Consider the following 12,902-nt stretch of genomic DNA (forward strand, 5'->3'; position numbering starts at 1 on the left):
ACTCTCCTCGTAGGACATCCATGGTCTTTACAAAATGAGATATTAATCACAGGAGCTTGTAAAATCAAAATTTATGTACTTAAGAAGGTACAAGATTTAAAACAATTAATATAACATCCAACTGACAAAAAAACCAAGGAACTTATATGCTAACTAGAATGATTACGTATAACAAATGTTAATATAATGACATTGAAAACTAGACCTGTTTGCTTTGTTATAAAGATCACATTTCCACAATGTCCGCGTGCCAAATACCCAAAGTTCCTGAAATTGGGCACGAAATTTGTAGCCATCCCTTTCTGGCAAACTGTTATTGTCGTATGCAAGAAAAAAAAGTCTACAAATTTTAGACTAAAGTTTAGTTTAGTAGTATATTATAAATTCTTTGCATACAACAGTTTCGGCTGTGCTACAAGTTTGTGTAGCTATCTCTACGGCTGCATTTCATTTCGTAGCACAGTAGTATACCTATTTTCCTAAAAACAATATAGTATAATAGAGATCTCGCTCGTAGATGATGCTACGAACACGGCGTAGGAAATTATAGCAAGCAAACAATATCTAGTGCTACGAACGTAGCTTCTAACGCTGACCTAAAATAAAATGCTTTATTTCAATGATTTTAATTAAAAACTCTTCGCGCTTTTTATAGATTAAATTTGTATATAACTAGAGGCCCGTCCCGACTTCGCTCCGGTAAAACACAATACATTATACCTATTATATATAAACCTTCCTCAGGAATCACACTGTCTATTGGTGTAAACCGCATGAAAATCAGTAGCAGTAGTTTTTGTGTTTATCGTGAACAGACAGACGCGGCAGAGGCCTTTGTTTTATAATATGTAAGGATGACATAATATGTTTTACTGTGTATCTAGGAAAAAAGATTTTTTACTTTCGAGTTTATGTCAAATTTTTTTGTTTTGATTGGGTCATATTAATGATACTTACGAAGTGGCCTTCGGCTCCAGAACGAATAAAAAATCACCGTGTATACAAAAATCTTAGGCTGAAACTGGGCTTTTAATAAAAGTACACCGTTGCACATCTCAAAGTGGAAAATAAGTCAACGCCGAAAGTACTTAATTAATTCCATGGTCAACGCAACAGGCTGACATTATGGATGTCGACGACCGTGCGATGTGGAGACGAAAAAGTAGGAAAGTAGTGCTCTGACGCTATGAAGCCAGGAAACGCTTGGATGACAAAAAGAAAAAGAACGAAGAACGAAGAGAAGAAGGACGTAAATTAACACCAAAAAAATATGTCCCTTTAGAAGTAGATAAAAGCTAGCAATTAGTCGATGCAGGACTTATAGTTGATATTTAAAAAAAAAACCTACTATTTACTGAAAAAACCGCGTAGTGTAAAAAAACCTTACAAAATTTAGCTAAATACTAAAAATCATCTCTTTCCTGAGTCCCCGAAGAACTATTTATTATCAAAAACTCTACATACAATAATAAGCTTTATTTCCTAATGTAGTTAAGTTGATAATCCTGTGAATTATTAAGAGAACGAGGAAATGTAATCGAAGCTAAACGGATTATAAACATGATGCGCGCGCAACTGCGATGTTGAGGACAAGATGGCGGAAGGTTCTTTATAATGGGAACACGAGACTGCTACTTTGGTACAGTGACATTTCAGGTAACAGGTTTTGTGATTTACAAGATTTGAAATTTCTAAAAAGATCATTATTCCATAAATAACTTTTTAATAATTTTTTGAATTTTCCCACTTTCAGAAACTATGCTCAGGAAAGCAAGCACATCCATCTAATTAAGAGCCAGCCAGTTCATCATCTTTTTATTTTTTATGCTTATGTTTAAATTTGTTCTCATTTAATGAAAAATATTTGTGTCCATTTCGTGTCTTCCTGGCTGTGCTTCCTAATAACATTTTACTAGGCTAGTACAAAAACTGATTAGTATTTTTGAGAACTGAGTTGAAGGGTGTAGCAAAAAATTACAAAAACCCAAGGGAGTTACAATACAGATAAGTTTGGGAAGTCTTGCTCTACGGTAGCTACTTACTCTTTAAATATCTTAAAATTAAAAACCACGTGAGTCGTCTATTAAAGAAGTAAATATTTTTACGCTGCATAATACCTGCTCCGTATTGCCGACTAAAAAATACCCAACTAGTGTTTAGCGGAAATCCGTCGGATGCATCCGCGCTTTTCTACCTAAAAAAATATATTTTACCAAAAAACCGGAACCAAAATTACTATTTTGTACCCGAAATTTATTTTTATTGTGTATTTTTGAGACTATAATATTGAATCTTGGATGTTTTGTGTAATATTTTGTACATTTCTACGTCTTGTTCGTACCCAATCTCACGAATGTTTTTTCACTGAAGCTGTTATTAGAATTTCGAGGTAAGTTCGTATTTCGAATTAGCTCGCAAATAAAACTTTATTATACTAATTTATTTATTTATAATATATTCACAATACAAAATGTATGTAACTACGATATGTTTTATTGAAAATATAAAGACATATAAAGATCGTCAATTGTTAAGTTAATCGAAAATTTGTAGCTTGGTAAATTTTTAAGAGTTTATATTTCATCTTATTTTGGACGAAATTGGCCGAAGTCCGATGCCGCAAATTCCAGTAATCTTTAATTATTTATGAACAATTTTAATATAAAGTATATAAATATGTCCAGGATTTTAATAACAATAAAATAACTGCACTGGCCAAAATTGTATTAGAGAAATAAGTTGATAATTTTATTCTAATTTCAAATATTTTTCGCTGTCAACAAAATTACCGCCGATAACTATCAGTTGTATTGTTTTGGTTTCCAATATATATTTTAGTTGCCACTACACAAGAGTTTCATTTATTACGACCATAGATATTGTCCAAATATTATACTTGGTAACTAGAATTATTTCTTTTTCTTTTGTTTTTTAGCATTTGTTATCATGATAGATAGATCTCCCAGTGAGTAAGGTTTTCTGCCCACTTATCTAGGACTTAGATTTAGTTCGATTATTCAGGAAACCGATACTAATACTACTTATATTTCGATATTCGATAATCAGACCTGTGAACCTTTTTTATTACTAGTAGTGTCCTACCTGGATATCTTAAAAAAACATAATTTCTCTTTATGTTCAATATCCTCATCTGTTTTATAAAGTCTCATTGCCTATTCAGAATATTTGACGAAATATTACGGGAATCACGTACTTTAATAATGATGTAAATTCGTCCTCCTAATTATTAATATATATATAAGACCTGTATTTGTTAATTGACGTCCTTGGAGAAAAGGCTGCGGTGAAGTTTGTTGCGCCGCTTCTTCTTCACTTGCGCTTTGGAAGCCGGCAGTAGACTTAGTTTAAGTAATTTTTTTGACGTCAATAAGTGATGTATATCATCCTAAATTGAATAAAGAATTTTGAATTTAAATTCGAGATAAAAAGTAACCTAAGTGTCAATACAAAGTATCAGCTACCTCAATATCAATATTCATAAAAATTGGCCCAGCCGTTTATGCTTGAAGCACTAACAAACATACTCACAAACTTTCGCCTTTATAATATCAGTGAGATTATTTAACTGAGCAATGGTAATAAATTAAAAATTCAAATTTAAAAAATAAAATGACAAGCATCTTATTTTTTTATTTTCGCGATAAGACGTTAGATGTACCTAAGATTCTTTGTCTCCGATGTTTTTTTTTTATTTCAGAAAATGGCTCCCGTGAAATTTGGGCTTTTCAAAGCTCGAAGCCGGGACCAGGAGCAGCCTTCCACTGAGAACTTGCTGTCTAGCGATCATGGTGAGCTTTTCTTTATAAGCTTCACTTTCATTGGCGTATGGTTCCGTATTACAATAGGACCACTGAGTGGCTGCGGCCGCGCCGTCATTGCTTACAATTTATTAAATTTTAACAAAGACAAAATGTTTTTAATGTTTTTTTTAACTCCCGACGCAAAAAGAGGGGTATTATAAGTTTGACCGCTAAGTGTGTCTGTCTGTGTACGTGGCACCGTAGCTCATCAACGCGTGAACCGAATTTTTATGCGGTGGTTCTTAGATACTCGTATGTTTGGTCAAAAAAGGTTTACCCGTTCATAAGTTGTAGCGAAATTAATATTGAAAGTCGGTCGACTCAGTGATCCTTTGTTAAATTGTGATATCCCTTTACCTGTGTTCCACAATAAATGCTCGTGTATTGATTTGATTTCATTTTATAGATGTGGTTTTCTCCTCAGCCGCTCCCAGTTCTCCGATCCCCACAACCAGTAAAGGTCTGGTAGAAGACCTCACGCCAGCAGACATCGTGGACTTGCACCTCGACAGTGATGATGAAGACGTAAGTTTTTTAAGCGATCGAACCATGGGTGTGACGTACAATCATTAACCCCACTCCCTCATAGTCATATTCCTCACGACTGAGGGTCGTGGTCATTACGTGAAATGAAACACACACAACTTTCTTGGCACTATTAATGGAGTGGTTTGCCATTGCCGTCTCCATTTCACTAGGTAATTAATAATCAACCAGTGTGCAGGTTTCCTCGCGATGTTTTCCTACACCGGAAGCAAGTGATGGTCGATGAAAACAACTATACATGAGTCAGACTGGTATACAAACTCATGCGGCACGAGTAGGAACACCTAGTATTGGCAGCTAGGCAATAGCATATCCATGGGTTGACGTCAGACAGGCGACCGTTTAATGTCACTGCCAAATCTTCGCAAAAGTAAGAGAGGTTACATTTTGAAAATCTATTCTTATATATTATTAATCTATTCTTATATTCTTATATATATATATTAATATTATTTATTTAACAGTTTATGTACACAGAGATAAAGAGAAAGACAGAGAGACAGTAAATAGGAAAGTAAATATATATATATATTTACTTTACTATATATATATATATATATATATATATATATATATATATATATATATATATTCAATCTGTGGTTCAATTTAACAGGTCACATTTGACGCTTCGTCCAAATTCATAAATGTAACCTTGTAACGGAGGGCGTACAATATTTATTGTTACAAAATCAGGACTACAAAAAATCAAAGATAAGGGTGTGGCTACCACAACATTACCACCACCATTACCATACCGAACCGTTACCTTCACCATATAACCGAAACCAAGGTTTTACCAAGAAAAAGCACACACAAGCACAAGCACTATATTTATTCACTCCGTCGCAAAAAAAAGAGAAAGTACGCGCACTTCACATCACAGGCAAGACCCAGTCTTCAGTTCGCCAAGAAACAAGAATGTTCGTCAAGAAACATGCACTCAGTTCTGATAAGAACAACTACAACGCATCATCTTCATGCACCGTCGCGATGTATCGCCGCGCTCGCCGCCGTCGTCGACTGAAGCACACGCAGACGTCCGTTCGCCTCGCCGTTCGCCGTGGAAAGAAAGAGCCACGCCACTTTTATCCAAAATCTTTGAAATTAACAATACTAACAAAAGAAGAAATTTTTTGACAATTCTAGCTATAGGCTGACAGATGTCAAATGTGACTTATTAAATTGGTCCTAATATTTTTAGATCAATTTCTTTAGGATCTCGATGATGTGATTAAAAATAAAATTTATTTGATTAAAACATTTTCTATGATAAAGCACACCATTAGTAAGTTTATGAAGTCGGAAAGTTAAATAAGATATCGGATGGCAAGTGTGAAGTTATAACTATGTAAGTTACGTAAGTTTAAGTTTCCAACGTATTCCAGAAACAAGGTTAAGTTGCTGCAAACGCGGTCTTAGTTTTGCTATGTGTTGAAAGAAAAAAGTGAAAACCAACTATTTAACATTCGGTTTATGACAGGAAGATGCCCAAACGATACGGTCAGGTTAGGAAGAGGGTTATTTTCGAAACAAATCCTACAAATATTATAAATGCGAAAGTTTGTGAAGTGTATTGTTTGTTACTCTTTCAGGTAAAATCAACTGGACCGATTGTTATGAAATTTGGTACACTGGTAGAATATAACCTGGAATGACACAGAATATTTATCCTGAAATGCCCAGGGAGCAACTAGCTGTTAATATTTTCACAGCTAAAAGAGACTGAAATCCTGAGTTTTTTTTTGCTATCAATTTCAACTCTTTGTATCTTCTGTCTTGACAAACGGACAGACAGACTACCATGTGAAAAGATTAGTTCTTAACTTTTGATTCACAGAAAACTAAACACAAAATAATATAAATATAATTATTCAATATGTACTTGGTAACAATAAAGGAGACATTAGGTAAACAAACACAAAATTCTAATTTAAATTCTGATTCATCAATTCTAATGTGTCTAAAAATCAGCGTTATTTCCAAGAAATCATTTTATCGACGAGATAAATATTCGAATAACGATATTCGATATCCGAATTAATAAAAGCAATTTTGTTACAGATTTCCCAGAAAGCAACACCTATGCGACGTATCAGTGAGTGCAGTGGACAGGAAGATAATCATGTAAGCAATTAATTTAAAAAAATAAATTAAAAAATCTTTATTTCATCATCTACCTACAATCGTTTGATTGGTATAAACTAGTTGACGGAGCCTCCTTTTAAGCATTTCAAGGCCTGTGCCAGGATAAATCACTCAAATACTAATAAAAATACTTAAATGATCTAAAATACGAAGCTACAAAAAAGTGATATTAAAGTGGATGGATGGATTTAGTAAGTACTTACGGAGTACCTACTAATAACATGGTAAGTACTTAGTACCTACCTACAAATTCCATGAGTGGAACTAAAAAGTTTCCATACAAAATTGGTCCTATTTTCGGCATACCTAACCTCAAAAATGTGACAGCTACAAAGAAGCTAGCATACTCATTTTATGTCATCTCTTCATGGTCAAGCTGTACGTTGCACGTGATTGCGTCCACAAGTTCTCTCTTTTTCTTTACACGATGCGTACACGATATGGGATAAAGATACAGCATATGAACGTTAGTATATGCTAAGTGTTTGTATATTTCATGGTAGGCTTTCAGGTCTTTGGACCCCCTTGATTACGACCTACTAACGGACTAATGAGAGAAAATTATGTATGTAATTTGACTGACGTTATATGTAAAGCGACCCCTAGACGATCAATTACATCGGGCAAATATTAATAAATAAATTACAAGTGCCCTCAACTATACGTTATTCCGTATTGTTTCTATCACAGATGAATTACCACCCTTTAAAAAACCAGACCTCCACCGACGCCACGTCAATCTCAACACTCCAAGACTTTGACGAGCCTTATTTGGATCAGAACGAAGATTTAGCTTTCGACGATGGAGCATCAACATCTTGCGATGCAAACTCTATACAGTTCGATGAGAGTTCAATAGCACCGAGCGAAGACCTGTCGGTGTACTGTGGGACACTGAAGAAGCCGAAGAAAAGCAGGAGTAGGGATAAAGAGGAACAGCAGATGAGAGATATAGATATGTGGAGGGCTAGCAATGTGGAAGTCATGCAGGTGAGACGTTGATAATTACCAGTTAAATAAATAAATAAATATATTAGGACATATCACACAGATTGAGCTAGCCTCAAAGTAAGTTCTAGACTTGTGTTTTGGGACGATACTATATTTTATAACAAACACATATATAGATAAACATCCAAGACCCGGGCCAATCAGAAAAAGATCATTTTCCATCATGACCCGACTGGGGATCGAACCCGCGCGGGACCTCTCAGTTCAGAGGCAAGTATTTTACCACTGCGCCACCGTTGTCGTGAATTTATTCATTCAAAAGTTCGTGCCACTCACTTAATCTTTATCCCTACATAGTATAAAAAGTCCTCCTGTCGCGTATGTCTGTCTATGAACGCGATGAACTCAAATACATACGGTTGAACGATTTTCGCCAATAGATAATGTGATTATTGAAAAGGTTTAGGTGTCTAATTTATTATGATTTTACTCGAGCGAAGATGGGACTGGCCACTAGTGTATAATAGTATACTCCGAGCACTCACAGACTTTAAAAAAAGGTATCCCAGAATTTGCTGTAACTAGCGACGTATTAGGATAGCAAGCCCCACAAACAACAACAAAAAACCCCCAAAAAAAGCAACATCCACCAAGACAAAATAATTGCTGAACTTCTCTGTGACAGATTGCAATGTTCAAACTGAAAAGAAATTGCTATAATAACTTTGCTTTAACCACCGCTTCCGTCTCCAGAATCTCCTCAGCAGAAGTGGTACCCTGGACGAGCAGATCAAATGGGAGGCCATAGCGACGGCCCGGGGACTGTGCACGTTGACTGACAGCTGCACGTGCGGAGACTGCACCAGGGCGAAATACTTGGCAGGTTTGTGTAATATCTTCTGATATTCTCTCTGCGTTCGGGGTTTCTTAGCCAGCTTTTATGCCGTCCCCTTAACACTTTTTGGATGGTCTATCACTGTCTAAGCCATGTGTCTCTTAATCGCCTCATATTAGATAAACAGAAGGATATAGAGTGGTCCTATTCTAGGGCGGAATCTCTCGCCACGACGATATCTTATGATCCTGATGAATGATTAATTCGTTGCTTCGATATTTTAGCGATATTAGCTTTTTCCACGAAAATACTTAATTGGTTGTTATTATGTTTTCTTTTTCATTTTACATTTGTAACTTTCTTGTATATTTGTATATCTTTGAAATGTCATCCAGAAAGCAATTAGCAGGCAAGCAATTACTACTTAATAAAGACATAGTTTATGCGAGACCATATAAATGTATTATTGTATACTTAGATAATATTGATATTACATACGTTTATATTCTTCCAGGAGTCACAGACGGCGATGGTGGGCTCGGAGCAGCACCACTATTCAACGCTATAAGCGTGGGTTGTCAAATACAATGAATTATTTGGATGACATGCTCGTTTTCAATCAGCCTTCAAATCACGAGCTATCGCGTCTTCGTGGATTATAAAACCGAAGAACATCTAAAATACGAGTTTTAATACTTTTTCATAAAAATTACATGGAAAATATTAAATTTTTTATCGACTTGAATTTGGTGGAATTCAATGGCGAGATCGAGGTCATGTATTTTTGGAATCGTATGTCGTTGTATCGTAATAATTATATGGAAAGAGACTGCTTACACAGTACATTATATAGTGTTTATATAATAATAAATATAATTTCTAAAACAGATACCTAATTTAACTCAGTCGCCGAATTGCGATCCTTATTGTTGTTCAATTATCTCCTGACTCACAAAACTTTTTAAGAAAAGTCTGTTTGTCAAAAAGTTTAACATAACAGGATTATGTAATTCTTTTTTACAAACTGACAACATTTATTTATATAGAAAAACTACTCCAAATGTATATGTTTTTGTCAACCAATTACTGTAACATTTTTCAATTTTGAATTAATTTTGAGCGTGAGGAATTGACTTTTGGAAAGAAATTACTTTATAATGGTATAATAATTAGACCTGAAACTTCAGGTTCTATTTAAGTATAAGTAACTTTTATAACAATAATCAAACGGTGTAACTTCATCAAGTCTAAAAAATATATGAAGGGAAAACTTGATAGCTTAAAAAATACAAACGAAACACAAAATTGTATAACTTCTTTTAAAATGAAATTATAAAACTCTAAACTTTATTCAGATATCAAACTTGCCAGAATTTCGGAACGACCACGTGAATACGTCAATTAAATTCCGAAATTAGGTGAAAACAGCGCATAAACCCTATTCATTATTTTGTGACCTTTCTTTACGAATTTTACGAGTTGTATGTAATAAATTCGAGGCCTTGAATTTTATGAGCGCTGATTGATTGGGGTGAAATATAGGGCGTTTAAATACTGAGAAAGATTGCCGAGGCCAGTTCGTGTTATGCAATTATTTCACAGACCGCCATTTCCGATGTTAGCATTATTTCTGTTGATATTTTCAGCTGAACTATGTTTACTTAAATGCCTTTATTTATTTCAGTTAATGAACTGTTCCTCGTTTGTTTTATTCTTTAATCTTGTTATATTTAATTATAATTTATTATTTATTTTACGCGATTTCGACATTGATATTATATTTACGCCTATTCAATTGTTTTAAACTTAAATATATGTTCTTTCTTTCCCATTCCCGACTACTGATTTGTGTCAAAGTATATTACCTACACAGCGTCATATGATCTTAGTGTATAATTTAATTATAAGTACTATCATAATTAAGATTGTAGTGGATTTAATATCAGTGTCTATAGTCAATTTAGATATAATTATGGCGTGCTTGGTAACAAATACAAAAATGTATTTTGTAACACCAACCTAAATAACGGTATTTTTCTACAAAACGCGTATCGCGCTCACTGGTTGGTTACATTTTTAATTGCAGTAGTATAAGTATTGGTGTTTATAAACCTAATGGCCTAGGTTAAACGCACATTCGTATTACACATCAAATATTGAAATATATTTCGATTGTTGAAAGTATTGATGACAAGTCTAAAATATTTTCCTAAAAGGTTTTAACCAAGCACGCAGGTAAAATGTAGGGTTGTATTCACAAAGAAGTGAGTTTCATGGCCTCTCAATCCGCGTAAGACTGATCTGTTTGTCACCTCTATGTATAAGTGTAGACCTAGTTCATATACCTACCTTCACTTTTATCTCCCTATTCATCAAACACTTTAAGATCATCATCAGTCAGTTCTTATCCTTCATTGCCATCTTCAAACTTAGACATTACATCACTTGGATATAACGAAAATACACCGACACATATAGCAATGTGCCGCTGAGAAATTTTCTGTTCTCAGAAAAATCTGTCTCAATTAGAATTCTCGCAAGAGAAATTCTCATCGGAATATCACGAGAACAAACTGAAGAAAATTTTCGGTGAATTCCATTGAAGCTCTTTTCTAGAAAGAATCTAGAACCGATGCTTTGCAAATGGCAGTGTATGTAAACACACTGCAAACATGTCTACTGCAAATTGTCGCTTAACCTTTCGTTGTCATAACAAGTGAAAGAGATAGCAATAATTCGTAGTAACATGTACTTAGTCGGTAAATTATTGTTCTTTCGCTTGCTAAATCATACAATTTCGTATAATAATACGAAAATGTATGATTTCGCAGAAAACAACGCGATATGTATTTCTTGTACGCGCGGGCTATAACACTTTTATTATAATTATAGATTTTTATGAGATCACATGAAACCACGTCTTCTTCGCCATTGTCTTATCGTCAGTCAATTTCTCTCTTATGGAAGAAGAATTTCTTCCTAACTGTAAAGGCTGGTGCAAAACGATCGCGCGCGCTTTTTTGTATGAAAGGAATCGTAAATAATGCCATGAGGAGAAGGTGATATATATTTATACGTTAAGTAATGTACGGTATATATGTGTACTTGGTATGTAAATATATGTGTTTAGATAAATATAGGTACAGTTCTTCTATTTTCACACGTTTTTAACTTCGATTTTAAAACGATAACGCAAATATTTTAAAAGTGAAAACTTTAAATCAATAATGTGAAACAACTTTTAAAAATTCACAAATTCAAACTGATGCTATCTCTGTCTCGCTGAATATTATATCTAAGTTTAGACAAAGATAGCAATAAAGTTTGGTAATTCGATTTCCGTTGAGTTTTCAAAGTTAGAATAATTGTTAAAATGAGAAGTAGAACTTACATGTTTAAATTTAAATGTTTTTTTTTGCACCTATATGTGTTTGTTTGACAGACCAAGCCATCCAAAAATAGTTATGTGTGAACCATTTTAATAAAATGCTTCCTTTGTGACAATTCGACCTCAGTGTCGTGTATTTTAGAAATATTTTTCAATTGTATGAGCAGGAGTATAGTGATAAATATGTAGGTATTTACTTTTATAATCTGTGGATATAACCTAGTCATTATAAGGGGTATATTGATAGTATACTTATTATTAATTTCGTACGGTGTTTTATATAATGTACTTAATAGTACCTATTAATCGTTATATGCCTTTCGCAGTTCCTATAAGCTATCTTTCTCTACTTGTTATAATGCCCAAGTTAAACAAATATGTGATTAAGACTTATGCTACTAAACTATAGATTCACTTAATAAACAAGTTAAATTGTTAGACAAATTAAAAATCCCCCGACTTTCAATATTCAGCCTTACCTGGAGTGGTTTGCCATTGCCTTCTCCATTTCACACACAAGTTGATAAATTAAGCGGGATTCAGATTTCTTCACGATGTTTTCCTTCACCGGATACTTATTATGGTAAGAACTAATTTTGTGGTACGAGTGAAATGGAAGATATACGGGTCTATAGCTTTCTCTGTCTACGTCTTGGGCTGTGAATAAAACGCATATTTGTTTAGCTCGCGATGTATGTATGCCGATTATATATTATCTCGACACAGTTCGCCGAAATTTGACGTTAGTAATACATTGCTGGTTTTTCATTGCGATAAATAAAAGCTCTCGTACAAACTACCCAATGTTCATGCATTCGCGTCGGCACCTGTTCGAGTTCGGTGATAGTGTGGATTCGGCATCAATTATTATCAATTATCAGTTTTTCACGCGTTTTCCTACTAACACCGCATTATTGTTGTTTTAATTAATGTAATATTTTTAATGCCAGTGTCTCTTTGAGCCTGTGGCTAAAAACTTAATACTCAAATCTCGCGCCATATCTTTCTAAACTACAGAAAGTGACAGTGACAGCATAATAATTCTCGGGTTACATTTGGGGCTGTGAGACCACGAAGGCCGGAGTCAGCGTAAAAATAAATCGGCTCTGAGCTCGGGAATGTTATTGTTTGTCCTCACAGATATAAGAATATTGTACTCCTAATGTTCTGTGTTTGTACCTAAGTTTTTAAAACTTCAAAATGTTAATCAGAT

The 12,902-nt window shown here is 34.3% G+C and overlaps 1 protein-coding gene across 2 annotated transcripts; it reads left to right on the top strand.

Annotated features, from left to right (window-relative positions):
* The first annotated feature begins 2,166 nt into the window (after positions 1-2,166).
* On the top strand, positions 2,167-11,955 carry LOC128681566 (uncharacterized). 2 transcript variants are annotated; one of them, XM_053765566.1, is made up of 7 exons: positions 2,167-2,389; positions 3,719-3,809; positions 4,228-4,346; positions 6,432-6,494; positions 7,206-7,505; positions 8,220-8,349; positions 8,816-11,955. In XM_053765566.1, exons 2-7 carry the CDS (start codon positions 3,722-3,724, stop codon positions 8,890-8,892), a joined length of 777 nt encoding a protein of 258 aa, XP_053621541.1. In that variant the 5' UTR covers positions 2,167-2,389; positions 3,719-3,721; the 3' UTR covers positions 8,893-11,955. The 2 variants fall into 2 exon arrangements, with proteins under 2 accessions (XP_053621541.1, XP_053621542.1); XM_053765567.1 differs by having other exon boundaries at positions 4,246-4,346.
* The last annotated feature ends 947 nt before the right edge of the window (positions 11,956-12,902 follow it).

This window comes from Plodia interpunctella, chromosome 27 (genome assembly GCF_027563975.2).
Source record: "Plodia interpunctella isolate USDA-ARS_2022_Savannah chromosome 27, ilPloInte3.2, whole genome shotgun sequence".
NCBI classification, from domain to species: Eukaryota; Metazoa; Arthropoda; class Insecta; order Lepidoptera; family Pyralidae; genus Plodia; species Plodia interpunctella.

Bases quoted from the DNA above. Each gene is read 5' to 3' on its own strand.
- LOC128681566 (XM_053765566.1), top strand. From the start codon at position 3,722: ATGGCTCCCGTGAAATTTGGGCTTTTCAAAGCTCGAAGCCGGGACCAG. The intron at 3,810-4,227 runs GTGAGCTTTTCT...TTCATTTTATAG, and splicing joins CTTGCTGTCTAGCGATCATG to ATGTGGTTTTCTCCTCAGCC. The intron at 4,347-6,431 runs GTAAGTTTTTTA...ATTTTGTTACAG, and splicing joins TCGACAGTGATGATGAAGAC to ATTTCCCAGAAAGCAACACC.